At 39.4% G+C, this 18,726-nt stretch overlaps 2 protein-coding genes across 3 annotated transcripts; one reads left to right on the top strand and one right to left on the bottom strand.

The window, feature by feature from the left end:
• The first annotated feature begins 247 nt into the window (after nt 1–247).
• hspbap1 (hspb associated protein 1) lies at nt 248–5,960 on the top strand. Its single transcript, XM_088414510.1, has 8 exons — nt 248–670; nt 915–1,116; nt 1,185–1,369; nt 1,987–2,123; nt 2,364–2,535; nt 4,441–4,524; nt 4,594–4,704; nt 5,247–5,960. Exons 1-8 carry the CDS (start codon nt 593–595, stop codon nt 5,589–5,591), a joined length of 1,314 nt encoding a protein of 437 aa, XP_088270636.1. The 5' UTR covers nt 248–592; the 3' UTR covers nt 5,592–5,960.
• slc15a2 (solute carrier family 15 member 2) lies at nt 5,811–18,588 on the bottom strand. 2 transcript variants are annotated; one of them, XM_088414505.1, is made up of 22 exons: nt 18,341–18,588; nt 17,093–17,180; nt 15,378–15,519; nt 15,214–15,306; nt 14,833–14,932; nt 14,349–14,439; nt 14,192–14,269; nt 11,729–11,811; nt 11,568–11,651; nt 11,247–11,336; nt 11,134–11,178; nt 10,928–10,960; nt 9,737–9,825; nt 9,591–9,672; nt 9,385–9,510; nt 9,013–9,177; nt 8,080–8,126; nt 7,902–8,009; nt 7,707–7,806; nt 7,479–7,622; nt 7,301–7,405; nt 5,811–6,507 (listed from the first exon to the last, which is right to left on the bottom strand). In XM_088414505.1, the coding sequence occupies exons 1-22, from the start codon at nt 18,347–18,349 to the stop codon at nt 6,289–6,291; spliced, it is 2,121 nt and encodes a 706-aa protein (XP_088270631.1). In that variant the 5' UTR covers nt 18,350–18,588; the 3' UTR covers nt 5,811–6,288. The 2 variants fall into 2 exon arrangements, with proteins under 2 accessions (XP_088270631.1, XP_088270632.1); XM_088414506.1 differs by lacking the exons at nt 15,214–15,306; nt 15,378–15,519 and having other exon boundaries at nt 18,341–18,404.
• Nucleotides 18,589–18,726: the final 138 nt, after the last annotated feature.

The raw sequence follows: 18,726 nt of genomic DNA, 5'->3' as shown, positions 1-18,726 counted from the left end.
CCTGTTTTGGAAACTGAGGCTCTGGGGCCGCCATTTTAGCTCATTTTGAACGGCTTCACGGGCGGCGGCGTGGCTTTGTACACGGAGCCGTAATGGAGTAGTTTCACATGGGAAGCGCGTGATGGGCGAATTAAAAAACGAAACGTCACGTTACGTCAGCGTCATGTGAGATTTGTTTACTTCCGCCCACAGCTTCACTGCACGTGCTCAGAACGGTGTGTTCTCAATTTCTTTCCAAGTAGTTGAGCTTCGTAGCTATCCAAATGATGTGGTTTCAGTGTAGTAGTGACTTTTAAAGTGAAGCTTAAATGCGTTCCTGTTTATTTTGACGCTAACTAGCTTCCCATTAATTAGATTGGCAATATGAACAACTAACTGCACTTTATATCGTCAATTTTTAGCCTGCGATTTGAAACAGGACAGCGCATTAAACAATAACACCACCTTTTGGTTCTTAATATTAACAACTTTGATTTCTTAGCTCCTTGCTAGGAAAGGTCGACTGAGAAAGATTCTTTTTGAAAAATTACCTTTTGGTAGCCTACTCGAGAGGGGACAGATTGAGAAAAAAAAAACAGAAAGGAACAACACTATGTGGTTAAAGTTGGAGAATGCAATCTTGAAGCTGCAAAACAGGATTCAAATACGCCCCCCCCCTCCCGACCTCTACGTAAACGTCCCTTGTTCAGCATACTTTACACATAATTAAGCATTGCTAAAAAACAAATGTACTATTAGAAAAGTACAATCGATTAAACATAAACATTGTGATCAACTGATTATTCATTTTAACTTCTGATACTAACAGGAGTAGTTAGAAGAATTAATATGTGTTGCTATCATGTTTGATGATAAAATAGCCCCAAAAATATCATAATAATAAGTGACCTACAATTCACTGAACTTTATTGCAGGCCATGGCCACTGGCGATACACACGTTCCGGCCTTCAGTCCAGAAGAGGCTCAGAGAATTGTGGGTCATCTCCAGCAACCCGCCGTCTTCTTAAACATGACCCACGATTGGCCCGTTCTCAATTGGACCGCAGAGAACCTGTGCAAACGTCTCGGGGGTAGAACCATTCGATTCCGGCTGGGAAGAAAAGAGGAAACCAAAGGTGAGAAGAATGAGTGAGCACTTTGCACACTGGGAGTGAGAATGAATTTCCTCCGTCTGTCTCCACAGTGCCTCAGTTTGAAACTCAGTGCTGCTATGTGGACGCAAGCATGGCTCAGTTCCTCAACTGGCTAAAAGCTCGGATGGGGGAGGATCTGGGCTCTTTCGCCGACTACCCACGGTCTCAGTTCTGGGCCTACGCCGACTACAAGTACATCGCCAAGATGTTTGCACACCAGCCTGATATATTTGAGGTATGCATTTCACTGAGCTTTGCTACCTCTGCCAAGGCTGAAAAATATATGCACCAATTACATAAATATATACATATGAAAGAAAGTGTTTTGGCCTTGGCAGAGGTCTTAAACCGTTCTTACTGCCCTTCTCGTTATGGATGCGTGTGCAGACAGACATTATGCAGGAACTCCTTTCACATAAAACGACAAAGTCAAAACACTGTATGAATAGCAATGAGAATGTGACAGCACTTATAAATACAGTTCATTATTTCCTCGTATTATTTATATACACTATAGCCATTATTAAATAGCTCCAGGTGTCGATGGGGTGTCGACGGAATGACGCAAATAATCCTACCTTTTCACACTCAATCTCTTTTTCGGACAGTTTCAATTAAAATGCGCAGCTTCTTCTTGCAGATAAAGACATTAAAGTGTGGTCGCTCGCACTCACGGCAACATTTTATTTGGCAGATTAATTTTTATAGCGTCGGACCAGTAAATGACATCCTGTTAAAATATGCCTACGGGCGACATTGACCAGTCTGTCATTTATCAAGAACCGCTTATGTGTGTGCTAATGGATTCATATACCGTGTGTGTGTGTGTGTGTGTGTGTGTGTGTGTGACAGGATGTAAAGTGGGAGGCGTTCGGGTTCGAGGGTCGTAACGGAAAAGACAGCACGCTGTGGATTGGCACAGAGGGCGCCAACACGCCGTGCCACTTGGACTCTTATGGCTGTAACCTAGTGCTGCAGGTGCAAGGACGGTAATGCCTGACCCCTGCTTCTTTTGAGTGACTCAAAGCACATTTTAACTGCTGCCGAAACGCTTCCATCACGATGCTGTTTGCAAAAAGTGTTGATGCGTATTTTGTTCTGGTCTCCTTTGAACATTGATGAACAGCTTCCTTTTAAAATGCTTGTTTTCTTAATGGAGTCTGTTGTCTTATGTGATCGGAAATGATTTTTTAAAACGGACGTTCTTTCCCACACTTGTTTTTGCGCAGGAAACGATGGCACTTGTTCCCGCCGGAGGACACGTCCAAGATGTACCCGAGTAGAATCCCGTACGAGGAGTCCAGCGTGTTCAGCCGCGTCAGCGTCCTACATCCGAACCTCGGCAGGTTTCCCCATTTTCGGCACGCCAGCGCACATGTTGTCACCCTGTTGCCTGGACAGGTAAGTAAACTTTTAATCAGCTTAGCATTGTTAGCATCAATACCTGTGGTCTGTAGCTTTGGCCCCACAAATACACAACAAAATACCAGAGCTGTAGTCAAGTCTACCTTGATAGAGTCCAAGTTCATGTCACAAAGTTCAGATGAGTTCAAGAGTAAACATTTCAGGTTTCTTTTGAAGGAAGATATTAGTTTTCAAGAATGGAAATGGCGCTGAAAAGATTTTTTCAAGTCCAAGGCAAATGCCAAGGAGTGTCAATCAAGTCCAAGATGAAAAAAATACTATGCAGTCTGAGTCTGGCCTTGAGTACCACAGCCCCGGACTTGAGTACTACAGCCCTGCAAAATACACATTCAAGGCACTAAACGTTCAACAACACAAAGACTGAACATGCAAAAAAAATGTAAACAAAACTGACACAAAAATAGTTTTTAATGCTCTGAAAGGTACACTACATGTTTTTCAAATTAAGAAGAAATTAATTGCAACATAAGGCAAACTATGGCAAAATTGTGATATATTTAGATTACAAATAAGATTTATAAGGATGTGCATGGTCATTAGTGACACAATTTTTCGACAGCCGAACCAGAAATACAAAAGATGGATGTTGCACTAAATACATAAATCCAAAGTTTATAAATCAGACATGGGTGGATAGAGAGTAGACTGAAACATATCTCATAGAGTCTACAATGAGTCTACAAAATATTGCGAACCATTCACATTGAACATACACAAAACTATGCACACATCACATAAACTCACAGGAAAATATATACTACCATACACACTACTACCAAACACACACACACAAAAGCACTTAAATCCATACCAAAAAATATGCGCATACATAAACACTAAATGTATAGTAGTCAATAAACGTGTACACACATTCCCTAGAGTATATGCTACCTTGACAACAAGATGTTATTTTACTGTTAATTTTTCTTCTATGCTGAGTGTAAAGAAGCTGCAGCGAAAAGATTGTTTTCAGATGTTTTGCTTTCAATCTGGAAATAAATTTGGGTCACAAGGAAAACAAATTAGGGTCGTATTTTGTTTCACACCTTGGCTTAAATAAACACATAATAGAAGGTTAGATACGGTTTCTGTCTTTCAAATTCAATTAGTATAAAAAGAAACCAGATTCAATGTAAACAGCAACACCGCCTCCTTGTGGACGAAAGGGGAACGGGTTTTTAGACACGTGAGTGAGCGCCTGTGTAAAAAAATGCGCGCCAAACTCCAAACTGAATCTGAAAAACACAAAAAAACGAAAATCAAATCGAATTGGTTTGTAAATGTATTTTTGTGAAGATTTTCTGACAAACTCCTCCCTAAAACATTTAGCCAAATAATGGACAAAAATGTACATTAACAAAGAGACGTACCTGTCAACAAAACTATAAAGACACAGAAAAATACATATTCTCAAACTAAATGTACGCATATTAAATATATAAAGCCCAAACACATACGCACAAACTAAAATATATACACACGCACAAATACAGCATATACACTCAAACTCAAAATACAGGCACAAAACATGCGCACACACAGTGTGTAACTTGTGTATTGTGTGTGACCTAGTCGCATTTTGATTGCATGGTGTCCTCTTGCGTTTTATCTCCCGTCAAGGCTGCCGTCTTGTCGGGGTAAAAAAATAAAAATAAAAAAAATTGTCAGGTCAAGTCGATTCAATCAAATGACTCAGCACCCGTCATAACAACTTTTTACCATTCCCGTCTGTGACAAAATGAGGCCACGAGTAGATGAGGACAGAAAATCAATAAGGTTCAAAGCTTGTCATCAGCACACCTATTAAATTGAGCAGATTCAATGTCGCCATCTAGTGAACGAAAAAGGAAGTGCACTCAATCGCTTGTCTTGTGTGATCAGGTTCTCTTCGTGCCCCGACACTGGTGGCACTTCGTGGAGTCTCTGGACGCCGTCACAGTCAGTGTCAACTCTTGGATCGAGCTGGTGAGCCACGTAAAATCCTAACATTTATTATTTTATCGATTTGTGAACTGAACATCCATTCCCGTATAGGATGATGACCACGTGGCGCGCGTGAGCGAGGCCGTGACCAAGGCGGTGGTGTGCGCCGTGAAGAGTGTGCAAGGTGACGACGGCACAGAGAGCTGGCTCAACCCCACTGAGGTTAGTGGGCTACATCGAACAATTCCTCAAATGAAAAGCCATCTTGATATTGACACATTAAATAAAATGAATACAATCGAGAAGCGATGCCGTAAAATGTACAGGAAGTCTGCCGTTGCTATAGATTTTTTGAAAATTCAGCCCCCAAAGTCAGTTTCTCCCTGCAACATAAAATGTAGTAATTTAATTAACGTTTAGTTTCACGAAGCATGAAAAGTTGAAGAGATTGAGCCACAAATTCTTTATATTTACATAGTAATCAATTACGTAAGTGCCTAAAGTGATTGATAACTTTAGTACTTCATTATTTCAAATAATTGATTACTTTAGTCCTTAATTCATCTAGTAACAACCATTTTTAGAGCGTTTTTTTTAACCAAATGCTTGGGGGGAAAATTGGAAAAAATAAAAGATTAAATACCAGGGATTGAATGTCCATACTTTGGGAGGGGGGGGAATCTTGTAGTCGACAAACTAACGCTAAGCTAACTGCAGGCATCGTGAAGATTTGAGCGCGATCAATGACACCATCATGTCCACAGGAGGGCGTGACATCCCATAATGACAACATGCACTACATCAACTTGGCTTTGCGGGCTTGCGCTCAGAGAGAAAAGACCAAGCCCACCTCGGAATCCAAAGACGCCAAAAAGCGCGACTCAGATGGACGCATCCGAAGCGACGTCCATTTCGGACCGAGTCTACTTCCTGTCCCCCGCCTTCCTCGAACTTTCCAAGATGGCGGCGACTTCGTCAGTGCCAGTACAATGGACGAAGCCCCTGTGAGTACAGACGACCTTCTGGAGTGTCTGCTGCATCCGGATGTGGTCGCCATGGTTACTCGGCTCCTGTTGGACAAGCAGAGGACGCTCTTACTCAGAGAATAGACAATCTTTGATGTCAGATGCGCGATCTTACCTTTATGCAAATGAGGCGGCATCAAAGTGAAAGATGGGTCCAAAGTAATAATCCAATCAAAGTGGATGTTTGTTCATTTCTGTTGGCGTCACATCCTTCCTCGTAATCCTATTTCGCACATGTAAACACGTTTGTTGCCTAGCAATGTGACAAACATGGCAGACAATAATAAAGACACAACAAGATGCTTGAATATTTAGTGCCAGAGCTACGCACTAGTTTACTTTTCCCAGACATTAGTTGTTACAATCACACAGAATGAAAATTGGATTGTTCTTTAAAAATGCCATGAAATATTGTAAAAATAAAAACTTTTGATAAAAATGTTGGGATTGTATTTTCCTGTGAAAAGTCATACTTATAAGGCTGTATTTTTTTAAGTAATTCTTTTTCAAGAATACTCTGCAAATGAGGTCTTGTGAAGGCAAAAAAAAAATCAATCCAATAAACACAAATATAATAAAAGATGTGCTACACAAAATCTTTAAAAAATGTGAGAAGAAATGAAAAAACATGTCAATTCAATTTGAAATGTGTGTAAAATCTACAATTAGCCTTCAATGCTAACAATTAGCATCAATGAAATACATACAGTATACGAAAAATAATCACATTTCATTGTTTGTGATTCCTCTTCATTAGTCCCAAATACTGACTGCATCGCAGTTAAAGTTTGGTGTTGAGCACCAAGCCTTGTTTTTTCTTTTCAAGCGCGTCGTCGCTGTCGTTGCCGTCGTCGTCGTCGCTGCCGCGTTGGCCGTTCAGATTTTTGGCGCGGGCCTTATCCAGCTCCTCGACATTCACGTATGTGTACAAGTGCGCCATAAACGAGAACAGAAGGCACACGGCCAGCAGAAGAGCCGCAAACAGCAGGAACTCTTTCCACTGTACCAACGCACACAATAATGAGTGTGATTAATACACAGATTAAAGGTATATATATATATATATATATATATATATATGTGTGTGTGTGTGTGTGTGTGTGTGTTTGTGTTTTTCTAAATAGTGTTACTTTGCTATGCTAAAGAGCTAGCTTAGCGGTTCGTTAGCTTAGCGCTAGCAAGCTAGAATGGTAAAATGTTAGCTAGTCCCAAGTTTGCAAATTTTCTTCGTTCTAGCATGGTGAAGTAAGGTAGTTTTCGCCAGGCCGTTTTTCCTATGTCATGCTACCTAGCATGCTAGCTATCAACTTTTACATATAAAAGCTTAAAAAGCACCCTGGGTGCTGCTGTCGGCCAGTGTATGACGAGGAGTAGATAGATTGATGTGGCTACATTAGCTCGTTAGCTGTTTGGTGTTACTACGATACAAGTGTTTCCGAAAAGTGAATACGACAGCTCGGTAAAGCATTTTTGACTGAATATGGTGGAGGTAAAACTGCAGCCCATCTATCATTGTGATCAAAATGGATTTTTCATTTTTTTGTTTTTCCAGGAAGAACTCGATCCGAATTGATATGATTTTTTTTAGCTCAATGGTAAGCAAACAGCAACCACTGATTTTTCATTTTAGTCCAGGCCTTTTATAGGGCAAAACGTTCAATCGCACCATCTCAAGCTAGCTAACGTACACTAGCCTATTGCTAACATATAATGCAAAATGCCATAAACATGCTAACAGAAATCAGCATAGATGCTACTTCATTTTTTTCCCCCTCATCTTGAAGTGCGTTTACCTGCTCAAGCCCCGCCCCCTCCGCCACGATCAAGACGATGACGTTCCCGAAGGCGACGGTGAGCAGCCACCCGGCCTGCAGCACCGACTTCATGTTAGCGGGTGCCTGCGTGGGGGCAAACGTTCTCAGTGATGTTTTTTTTCGGGCCGCTCCTGAAAACCTTTAAAGGAAACCAAACCTGCGAGTAGGAGAACTCCAGGCCCGTGATGGAGAACATGACCTCGCCCGCCGTGATGAGGACATACTGAGGGATCTGCCAGGCCACGTGTACGTTGTTGGCGTGGACGTCCTCCATCTTGTGTGCCGTTATAATACCGGATTTCTATGCAAAACATGAAAAGAAAAACCCTGAACCTCCAAAATGCGAGGTGATGCTGTTCCGGGACCGGCAAGCTTCCTGACTGACCTCCAGCAAGACCACGGAGTAGGAGGCTCCAAAGTCCAGGAGCCCGAGGTCCAAGTCTGGGCAAGTCTTTGACTTTAAACTGCAGCTCACCTTTTTGTATCTAGCAAAACATATGTTGAAAAAAAAAATCTTGTGGAATTTGTTTTTGAAGGACCACTGTCTTGTGAGACAGGAAGTGATGTCACGTCCACTCACTCTCCCCGCTGGACCGTCTTGTTGGCCGAGACGCTATATTGGCCGTCCACGTTGAAGGTCTCGTCTCCTACGGTGACGGTGGCCGCCTCCGACAGCGTGTTGATGAACCTGCGCCGGGCCATGCTAGCTTAGCTTAGCATCAGGATGACGAACGCTACGCTAAACGTCACATTTTTACCTGAGATAAGGACTTCCTTCGTCATTTTTCTTGATGTGGTCCTTCACCTGCATTACAAATATCATCTGTAACATTTTTTACACTTTTGTTTGTGTATTCGAGTTTTTCATTTTTAATCTTAAAAGTCTGTATAAAATTAAAAGAAACGTCACATTTTCACAAAGGTGAGTGTCTTCAACTTCCTGTCAAATCTGAGTGGATGTCCACGTAAAAATACAACATGGAAATTTAGCTGTTTGCTAATACAGCATTCGGCATAAATCATTCAGCTTGAGGCTCATGGGAAATACACAAATATTTGCGTGTATACTTCATGCTAGTTACATACATAATAATTAGTTAAGTACACACCATTATGTATTATTATGGAACACCAGACATATAACACGATAATTGAAATTATGATAATTATTTATCCAGAGGCGATGCATTGTTAGCTGACATTTAATATGCTGTGAGACACTAAAATGTGAATGTGTGCAGCTGTGTGTGTTTGGAGATTAATAGGGCGCCATTTTGAAAAAAAAAAGAATGTTTACAGGTTCATCAAAAAGTAATGGCTTTCATGAAATTACAACATTTTGGGGAGGGGGGTGTCACTCAAAGTATTACATTCCCCTTTAATCAAAAATGACTCAAATGCGATCAATTGAGTTATAAATGTATCTCTTAATTCTTAAATCAAATCAACAATATTAATGTCTAGTAAATATAAAAATGTTCTCATGAATTTTACTTTAAAAAACACTAAATTTTATTCTTATGAAAAAAAAAATCATAGAAAAATACCGCAATAAAAAAACTACCGCAATATCTTAAAAATTATTAAAAAAATATTTTTGTGAATTCACAGCTTCGTTCTTGATTTTTTTTTTAATGGACTTTTCCCCGTAAACTTGGATTGAAATTCTTTTTGTATTGTAGTTCGCTCACCTGTTTGCAGCCTATTCCGGTGTTGGAAGGGTGCAGTATGAGACTGTATGCCTCCTGTTGGCCAAAGGTGGCTTTGCAGTGGGAGGTGGCCCCTTCGTACTGAACCTCCAAATTTACGGTGGTGTTTGGCGCTCCTAGCGGCAGCGTCAGGTACTCACTGGGATCCTGATAAAGCATGCCACTTAATCTGAGAAATTTTGGTGTTTTTTAAGTTTTCAAGACATTTTTTGCATGACTTTTTTTACTGTGGAAATTAACTATTTTAATATTGTCAAACTAATAGAAGTAAAAAAAAAATATTTTTTTAATTTTCGTTTTTAAAATGACAATCATTCTGAAGTTTTTTGTTTTTTTTTGTGTTTTTCTGGCTACCTGTAGGTACGAGAGTGGCTCCGGAAAAGGGTCGCCTTCGGGAAAGCGAAGACGGACGTCCTTTGGCGCCAGGTTGAAGACCTGAACCAGACACTTGCCCGCCGGTGCTGGTTCCACCACAGTTTTCTACAAAATACAGCACATTTTTAATTTGTCTCATATAACAACATCAAAGTTTTTTCCCATTCCCTGATTGGTTGACGTACCACCACATGGACCTCCACCAGGGCGGCGGCACCAAACGCCAACGCAGCAAAAATCATCCCGGTGGCCATTTTCCTCAGTGGCCTGAGAAAACAAACATGTTATTGTTTTATATCGTCATTAAAAAAAAGTGACGATAGGAACTCACGTGATGTTGATCCTGCAGAAGGAAACCAGCGGGTAAATGAACAGGTCAAACATGGGTACGAACACCAGAATCAAGAGCGCGTTCAGTGTCTGCCAGCAAAGAAAAATAAACAGATTTGGGGAAAATTCATGCCTCAAAAACCAGTTTCACTTAGCAGCATATCATTTAGGAGCCGTATCTATTATAAGTTGACTCACAGAATTAAAAAAAATAAAATAAAAAGGACTTTTTTGAGAACACATCTGACACTTTGTTGATTATTTTTTGTGGAGAAATTTATTAATAAACTAAAAATCTCTCCTGTAATCCAAAAATATGACACTTTATTTTTCATACTTTTCTGTAGGCAATTGTTTATTTATAATTATTTATTTTGAGAACAGGTTTGACACTTGATGTTGATTATTTTTGTGGACAAATATTTATGAACAATTTAGTTAATTTATTTATGTGAACAGATCAGTACTGTAATCTCAAACGATGCCACTTTACGTTTAATATTTTTCTGTGGACAAATATTTATTTACGATTATTTATTTTTGAGAACAGGTCTGACAATTCATGCTAATTATTCTTTGTGGACAAATATGTATTTATAATTAAGTTATGTCTTTTTGATAACAGATCGCTTCTCTGATCCAAAAGACGACACTTCATGTTGATTATTTTTTTGCGGACCAATTTAAATGAAGAATGAAGTATTTAGTTTAATAAATCAAACACTGATGGCATGTTTTGTTTTTTTTTTAACTTTAAAATGCTTTGCACGGGATACATCACTGCAAAAAGTAAGAACCACTATCAGAGGGTACTGCAGATTTTTTTTTTTAATTTAACCCCAAAAAGCAGTTTCAGCTGGCAACATGAAATTTTTCAGACATGTTAATCAAAAGTAGACCCACAAAAATGTCTGAAGGCATCATATCCAGGAAGACGGAGGAAATCTGCGATTTTAGTATGAAGTGACCATTTTTTGGCTAGTTCATAACATTTTTCAGATTTGTCTGTCATGAGTAGACTCATTTAAAAAAAAAAAGTCTCAAGAAGCCACATCCAAAAAGTCTATTTTGGTTCGAAGCAGCAATTTTAGAGTAATTTTGAAAAACTCCTAGATTTGCCATTCCAACCTTAACATCATAAACAACTTTGTTACAATCCGTTCTTCCGCGGGTGGTTTGAGTGAGCACATACCTGCATTTGATCGGGTTTGATGGAGAAGGCTCCCTGTTATTGAACACAAGGAAAACCAATAAACGATTAAACTTTAACCTGAAATATCAATGGGGAAATTCTTTCGGGAAGCAATCAAGACGCAGGTGAAATATTGGGCTCGTAAAAAAAGGTTACAACTGACAATGATTACACGGAGTAGAACCGTAAGAAAACAAGAAACTCACAAAGGACATGTTCATCCTGGTGGCCTGCAAAGTCCAGCGAGAACCCTGGAATCAAACAATGCGTTGTTAGCGTCGTTTGCGCTAAGTTGAATCGAAACGTCGGGTTGTGGGACCTGCTGATCAAAGAGGGCCCAAAACATCGGCAGAGGAATGTAAAGAATCAGGACTCGCAGAACCATTTTGATTTCCTTGATCAGATGCTTCTGTTCACACAAACAGACAAGAAACAGATTTTTTTTTTAACCATATTAAAAAAACAAAACATTTTGTTAGCCTAATAGCATAATCGTCATTTTTAAGTATATTTGGAGCGATGTAAACGAGCTAAAAGAACTTCCTGTAGTGCTTGAAAGTCATCACTCAACATTTTGTAGACTGTGTTGGAATTTTTTCCTTATTAGCAACATTAGCAGTTAGCGTAGCAAACGGCGTACCGAGTATTTGTCCTCGGCCCAGTCTAGCCAGTGCCTCCTGCTGGACTCATACTTGGCCCTTCTCCAGCGATTCTTGATGGCAAACTGAAAGTGTTTAAAAAAAGATAATCCTCAAAATTGTATTCTTGACAAAAAAAAAAAGAATCATGAAGATGACTCACACCAACGCAGTTGCAGACTTCCAACAAGATGTTGCCCTGTGGAGGATTCCGCCGGTAGAGGCTGCTGCCTAATACGAAAACCACTGTACGAAAAAACACACACTATAAAGCTGCTTCACTTTAAAACGGTAACGTTAATTTAGCGTGCTAACACTTAATGGAAAACACCATAGACGAGGTCAACGCTAGTAGTCACGTGGTGATATTAAAACCCTCAAAAAGCAATAAATATTGGAAAAGAAATGGTGGAGCAGCACGTGAAGACATAAAAAAAAAATAATACTCTTTGGCATATATTCTTTATCCTCTGCAAAGAACAGGTAACATTACTGTGGCCTAGAAAAAGAGGGAGGGAAACCTGCAATCAAACTATGGTCACAAATGAAAATCTAGGGAAAGACGACTTTCAATGTCCTTTTTTTTGGTTTGTTCCTTTTGTTTAAAAAAATAAATACATAAAACGATCACTCTTTTTTTTCTAGTCTGACTTAGAAGGAGGGAAAAAAAACAAGAAAAACAGTGAGGTAACCCTTTAATAAAGTTTCGGTCAAATGAAAATGTGCAAAAAAAGATTTTTTTCATCTGTCCCTTTTTTTCAGTTTGTTTCTTCTGTTGAAAATAAATAAAGAAAATGAATCTTTTTTTGTCTGGTTTGACTTAGAAGGAGGAAAAATACCAAGAAAATAGCAAAGTAAACTTGCAATAAAGTTATGGTCAAATGAAAATGCAGATCTTTTGTTCCTTTTTTAGTTTTTTTTGTTTGTTTTTTGTTAAACAATAAACACATAAAACCGAATGTTATTTACTTTTTTGTTCAAGACATAAATGCATAAAATCCTGAAATGAATACGTGAAAATCCACAAAAAAAGCGTTTGAATTAGGGAAAAAAAGAACTAAGGAAAAACTATTTTTGTTTCTTTTCTTAAAATTATAAATAGATCGAATATCTTTTTTTTTGTCCAGTTTGATTAAAAAGAAGTTTAAAAAAAGAGAGAAAAAGCAAGGTAAATCTGTAATAAAGTTATTGCCATAAATGATTGGTTTGTTTCTTTTATTTTGCATAAAATCAATCTTTTACGTTTGTCAAGCCTGATTTAGAAGGAGTTCAAACAAAAAAAGACAAAAAAAACAAAAACGAGGTGAACCTGCAATAAAAATATGGACATAAATGAACTGAGAAAGAGCAAAGGCAACACTTGAATATGTTGCATTTGTGCATTATTTTCAAAACATATTGTCCTAATGCACTCTTGCATGGTACTAAGCGGCGCTTTCTTTGCGGCTTTTTTGTTTAGACTGCGAGCGGCGAGCCGTGCAGAACGACTACGATGCGCTGTCGCAACCACTCAGGATCAGCCGCTCGACCGGCGGCGAGCAAAAACCACCACGCCGATGTTTGTCAATGTAAAATGTACATTAAAAAAAAAAAGAATCTATTTGTAAGCATTTTTGTCTATTTTACTTCAAAAGTAAATCAAGAGTAGTAATTTGTGATAGTTTTTTGTATCAATATAAGTAATACATTTTATTCCTTTATTAATCGTAGATTTTAGATGATTATCGTCACACGTATAGCACGAAACCACACAGTGAAATTTTTACTCTGTTCACCTCAGCAGTAGGTTTCAAGAAGAAATGGATTCGTGTAACGGAGCAGTTACCTCACGACAATTACCTCGTTCGATTCCAAAGACGTGTTTTTACGTATCTTTCACGAGTCTGGGCGTTTATTTATTTATTCATTTATTTTGAATGTTAGGGTCATTATGAAGAAATGACAAAGATGAGTGTTAAGAAATCTTCAAGTGCTTCAGTTAATAACGTTTACTTATATCCTTTTGTGAAGTGTGTGCTTTTAATCTGTAAGGCCGCACTGTATTTCTGTTTCCTGTTTTACTTACTCCATTGTCATTTGGCTATTAGTGGCGCTGTAGGAAATAAGTGTCTTTTATCGTTGTTGTCGCCAAATTGTTAGCGCGTCTTATACGCGGTAACGTAGAAAATACCAAAATTTAACCGTAAAATTAGAGGCATGTCCTATACACAGGTGCATTCTAATCTTTGGGGTGTTAGGGTATACTATTCGTCTTGAAATTTTTTTTAAAGGCTTTTGCGTTGTTATGATTAAGCGGGCCTGCAAAACTGAGAACCACAGACTGGACAAACCCACGAACAACCCTAACCCTAGACTAAAGCATTGAAATATACTAGGGAGCTGAAATTTCACCCAGATGGTGACAACATGTCAAAGTTCAATATGGCACAACCAGGAGTGCGCCAAAACTTCCAGAACAATGTGGGATAAAATTACTGAACGATGGTCAAAATACTGCACAAGGGTTAAATGAAGAAAAAAATAATGTTGGAAAAAAATGTAAACAATATTTGCAAAATGTATACAGTTCAAAAGGTGGGTCACACCACTGTTAACAGTACTGAATAGGAAAAGTGTAATTGCTCACCTAAGGCCACCATCATGAGAGCGGCAGGCACGCCGAAGGCCAAAGCGTAGCAATCGCCGCCAAAACACTGCACGTCTCCTGTGGGGGGAGGGGCGTGGCGAGGAGGGGGCGGAGTCAAGCTGAGTGGCAACAGCACAAGAGGGGGAGGAAGACTCACCTCTCAGGATGGGGGTGATGATGGTGGAAAGGAGGCTGCCGGCGTTGATGGCCATGTAGAAAATGGAGAAGAACTTCATTCTTTCTTTTGCCTGACGACAAAAAAAAAAGGGAATTAATGGATGTAAACTGTGTTTTAAAACATTTAAAAAGTGTATTTGTATTATAGTGTATTTAATACTATGTCAGATAACTTTACTTTTTCAGACCGATACTAGAACAAATACTCAATTCTGGAGTAGTCAGTGATACCGATACCAAGTACCGATATCAATCGTAGTTTTGATACATAAAACTTCCAGAAAAGAAAAATAATGACATCATTTCAAAGACAACGTTTTAACTAAATACTGCATATAATTGTATGATTTAAAACATACATTCACAAAACATACAATGAAAATGGATTTTTTGAGATCAGTAGGCGGCTCCCAAGTCGGTCAGCCTGCTTCGCGGGCGTCCTCACGTCCAATTTCTCTACTCACATGCTTGTCGTCAAACTGGTCGCCCCCGAAGGCGGCCACGCAGGGCTTGATCCCGCCGGTTCCGAAGGCGATCAGAAACAGACCCGTCATGGACAGAGCGCTAGAGAACATGGACAGGGACTGTCAATCAAGCTCATCTTAACCATTTGCGTCCACTGTTGTGTTCATTTTGTCCCAGCAAAGTGAAATGATGGGACACATTTCACACCAAGCATGTGAGATGTCATAGGAAAGGCCAGGATGTCCTCAAATGAGCACAGTAGTATTTATCAGAGTAATTCAAATGAGTCAAAAGTTATAGACCAGGAACTAGTGTCCACTGCAGTCGACACAATTGAATAAACTGGCAGATCTGTCCAATTGGTAGACGGACTTCCATACATGTGCGCGGTGCTGCTTCCCACAGAAGGAATGGCGCCGACCGATTTGATCACATGACCCAGCACGTAGACCAAAGACAGGTAGATGATGGTCCTGCGAACGAAGACGGGGCGGGCACAGATGCGTTAAACGGACCTCTCCCCGGGCTCATTTTGTGGACTGACTTGAACTTCCCGAGCCAGGAGTCGGCGACGATGGCGCCGAGGACGGGCGTGAAGTAGCAGAGGCTACTGAAGGCGTGATACACCGCCGTGGAAAGGTCGTGGTCCCATCGCAGGTAGCTCAGAAAGTACAATGTCAGCACCGCTAAAAAATGTGGACATTGGGGGGCAGAAAGTAGGAAAGCGCTTAGTGGTACCGAGGGTGTCTCGGGCGAGTGCGAGTCGGGCTTTCCTGACTGTGCCTGCGCAATAGCCGCAGGCCATTTTTTATGACTAAGACGCATGTGAGAGACGCTGTTGATTCACGCCATTCCCGTTGATGAAGCGGACACTCCCACATAATTTGGTGCGGCGCCACTCCCTCATCGCTAAAAACAACCTTTACCACAACAACTTCCTGGGCTGTCATTGTGGCAATCGTCTTTGACAGCTCTTAAAGGGATACCTCATATTTTGCCGTTTTTGCAAGTTCACATTTTGTCTAGAACTAATGCGATAACTACATTTTTTTCCCATGTACAATTAATACATTTAATTTTATTTTCCAATGCTGACGACTGAAAATGAGATCAGTTGTTCTCAAGGCTAAGTTAACGATCAAGAACAGCTCACCTGTTGGTCATGTGACATTCACAAAATGAGCTGTGATGCATCTACAGTCCAGAAATTCATTCCTAGGTAACGTTTTTTTTTCTTTTAGTAAAGAAGTGTTTAAAAATAGTTGCCATTAAATTATTATAACAATATTATAACTTTTAACTTGTCATCGAATGAACTAGTCACTACCAAATACATATTTATACATCTTTACAGAGTTTAGGCATTCAATCCCAGGTATTTAATTAGTTTTGCTCTGTATTAATTTTTCAAATATTAAAAAGTAAAGAATTGAATGAATTAAAGTAAATAATTGAATGAATTGAAGGCAAAATAATAGCTTTTGATTGTTGAAATTGGATGAGAAATTCCCTTTAAAGGCATTAAATACACAAGAACAATGATTTTGTCATCCAAATTACTTATTCACTACCAAAGGCGAGTTCAAACATCTTAAGTGTCCTAACTTTCAATCCCAGGCAGTTATTTACATTGGTTTAGTATTTTTTTTTCAAATATTAAATTGTAACGGAGGAGGGTCGATAAATAGTTGACACTGAATGAATACATTATAGGCAAAAAAAAACACGTTAGTGCTGAAAATGGCTAAATATGTGAATTATCCCTTTAAAGTACTATTTAGTCCCTCCAACGACATGCTAACTGTATCCCTTTAAAGTACTATTTAGCCCCTCCCACACTGCTAACGACTAGCAAAACCTGGTTTGATAGCCCTGTCTTGGCTTGTCCTGTCCAAACAAATTATTGACTTTTAGCTGTTGATAATGGCTAAATAATTGGACTATCCCTTTAAGGTACTACTTAGCCCCTCCCACCACACGCTATCTGGTAGCACTGTCCTATTTGCTAGCTGTGTACAAACAAAAATATTAACTATTTAATGACTAGGTTAATTACCCCTTTAGGGGAATATTTAGCCCCTCCTACCATGCGCTAACAGGTAGCGCTGATCAGCTTGCTAAGCCCAGTCTTGTTTTATCAATTTGTGCAACAAACACAGAAAACTGCTGTATTGATGAACAGCAGCACTTTTTTTTTTCGAAATTAAACTTGCTTAAATTAAGCTTGGCATTTTATTTCTTAGCGTATGTGTGGGTTACCTCTCATGCCATAGTAGGAGAAGCGTTCGCAGAACTCATTGACCACGATGAAGCAGATGCTGACTGGATAGTTTGTCCCACACAGTTTCTAAAAATCAGATTTTTGATCCACAAAAATATGTTAGAATAAATGGGTCTGCTTTTGTGAAATTCTGGTTTCTATTTGAAAAATGTATACAATTTAATGCTCCTGTTTTGTTCTTGGAAATTGTATGGCTTTATTCTTAGAAATAAAATGACTATATCTTGACTTTAAAAGTATGACTGTTCTACAATTACAGCAAAACAAAACAATGTGTTGTTGGAGAATAGCAAGATTACAACCACTTGTGAAAAAAATATTAGCTCTTGTAAATATTAGTTTTTGTAAATATATTTTTTTCTTGAAAAAGTATGACTTAATTCATTGACGGCTTTATGTCTTGAGAAAATATTATCAGGGGATTTTGTTCTCAAAAAACATTATATAAGACCACTTCTTTATATTAACATAAAATAGTTCATCCATTTTTTTCCGTTTGTTCCTTGAAATAACCCGAGAGTCCTGATTGGTGCAAAACAACAATCCCCTCACAAAACAGTTGGCTCATGACCCGGAAGTGAAGTGAAGTGAAGTGAAACATGAATGGGGGGCTCGTGCGCTCAGAGCACCCGCATGTTGCGTCATCTCAGTGACCAACAAGATTTATGCGGTGACACGTAAACGCACCACGAGAGGTGAAACGAAAATTCAACAGTTGAAAAAGTTGGCATGTGAGGCGTTCAATACATTGTTTTAGTGAGGATTTCCAGTGTAACAAAATGTCAACAAAGCCACCGTGATGTCTGATGTGTGCGTAGTGAGGTTTCCCTTGGTGCTTTATTCTTTTAACAGGATGTTTCATTTTGAACAAAAAATATCTTTGAAAAATCACGCCTTTACTTTCATACAAAGAAATGCGCAGTGTGATGCGTTCATGTATTCAACGGACGAGTGGGAATTTAAAAGTAAACCACGTTTTTTTGTTGTACTTTTGTTGTACTGTAAAATTTGCCCTGCGATTTATAAAGGTGCATTATTCTCCTTGTATCTTGAAAAATTGGGACCTTTTTTTCTCGTCAGACGTACAGTGACGTGGAGTTGCGTTGCAGGACTGCCGAGTAAAGTTTTCAGAGGCAAGAATCCAAGCAAAGCTTCCGAGTTGTCTTTTAGTTCACCCCCCAACCCCTCTACTGCTAAATTACGTAATAAAGTTAAGATTTCTTTACCTTGCTCATGTTGACGGCGTCGTGCGTGCAGTCGGTGCAAAGTAGATCCCCCCCAAATTATAGAACACCCACCCTTCACTTCAGTCAGCCTCCTTCTCCTCCTCCTCCCCCGGGCGCCGCTTTTTAAACGTCTTTCCCTCCCGACGATTAACTGATGACGACGTCACCAAGCATGTTTGTCAACAAGTCTTGAGGGACAAACGCAAATTTGCGTGGGTATTCCTCACGGCGTGAGTTGGTGACGTTTGTATTTTAGTTTTAGCGTATGTCACGTGACCGGTAGTGTGTGTGTGTGTGTTGGGGGGTCAACAGGCAACTAAAGTTAAACCAAAACGTTGTATGTTTTTGTAATTTTGTCATATACCAACGTAATATAGAATATCAAT

The sequence above is a fragment of the Hippichthys cyanospilos genome, chromosome 5 (genome assembly GCF_059441005.1).
Source record: "Hippichthys cyanospilos isolate Australia breed blue-spotted pipefish chromosome 5, RoL_Hcya_1.0, whole genome shotgun sequence".
NCBI classification, from domain to species: domain Eukaryota; kingdom Metazoa; phylum Chordata; class Actinopteri; order Syngnathiformes; family Syngnathidae; genus Hippichthys; species Hippichthys cyanospilos.
This window is presented reverse-complemented; position numbering and strand designations above follow the sequence as displayed.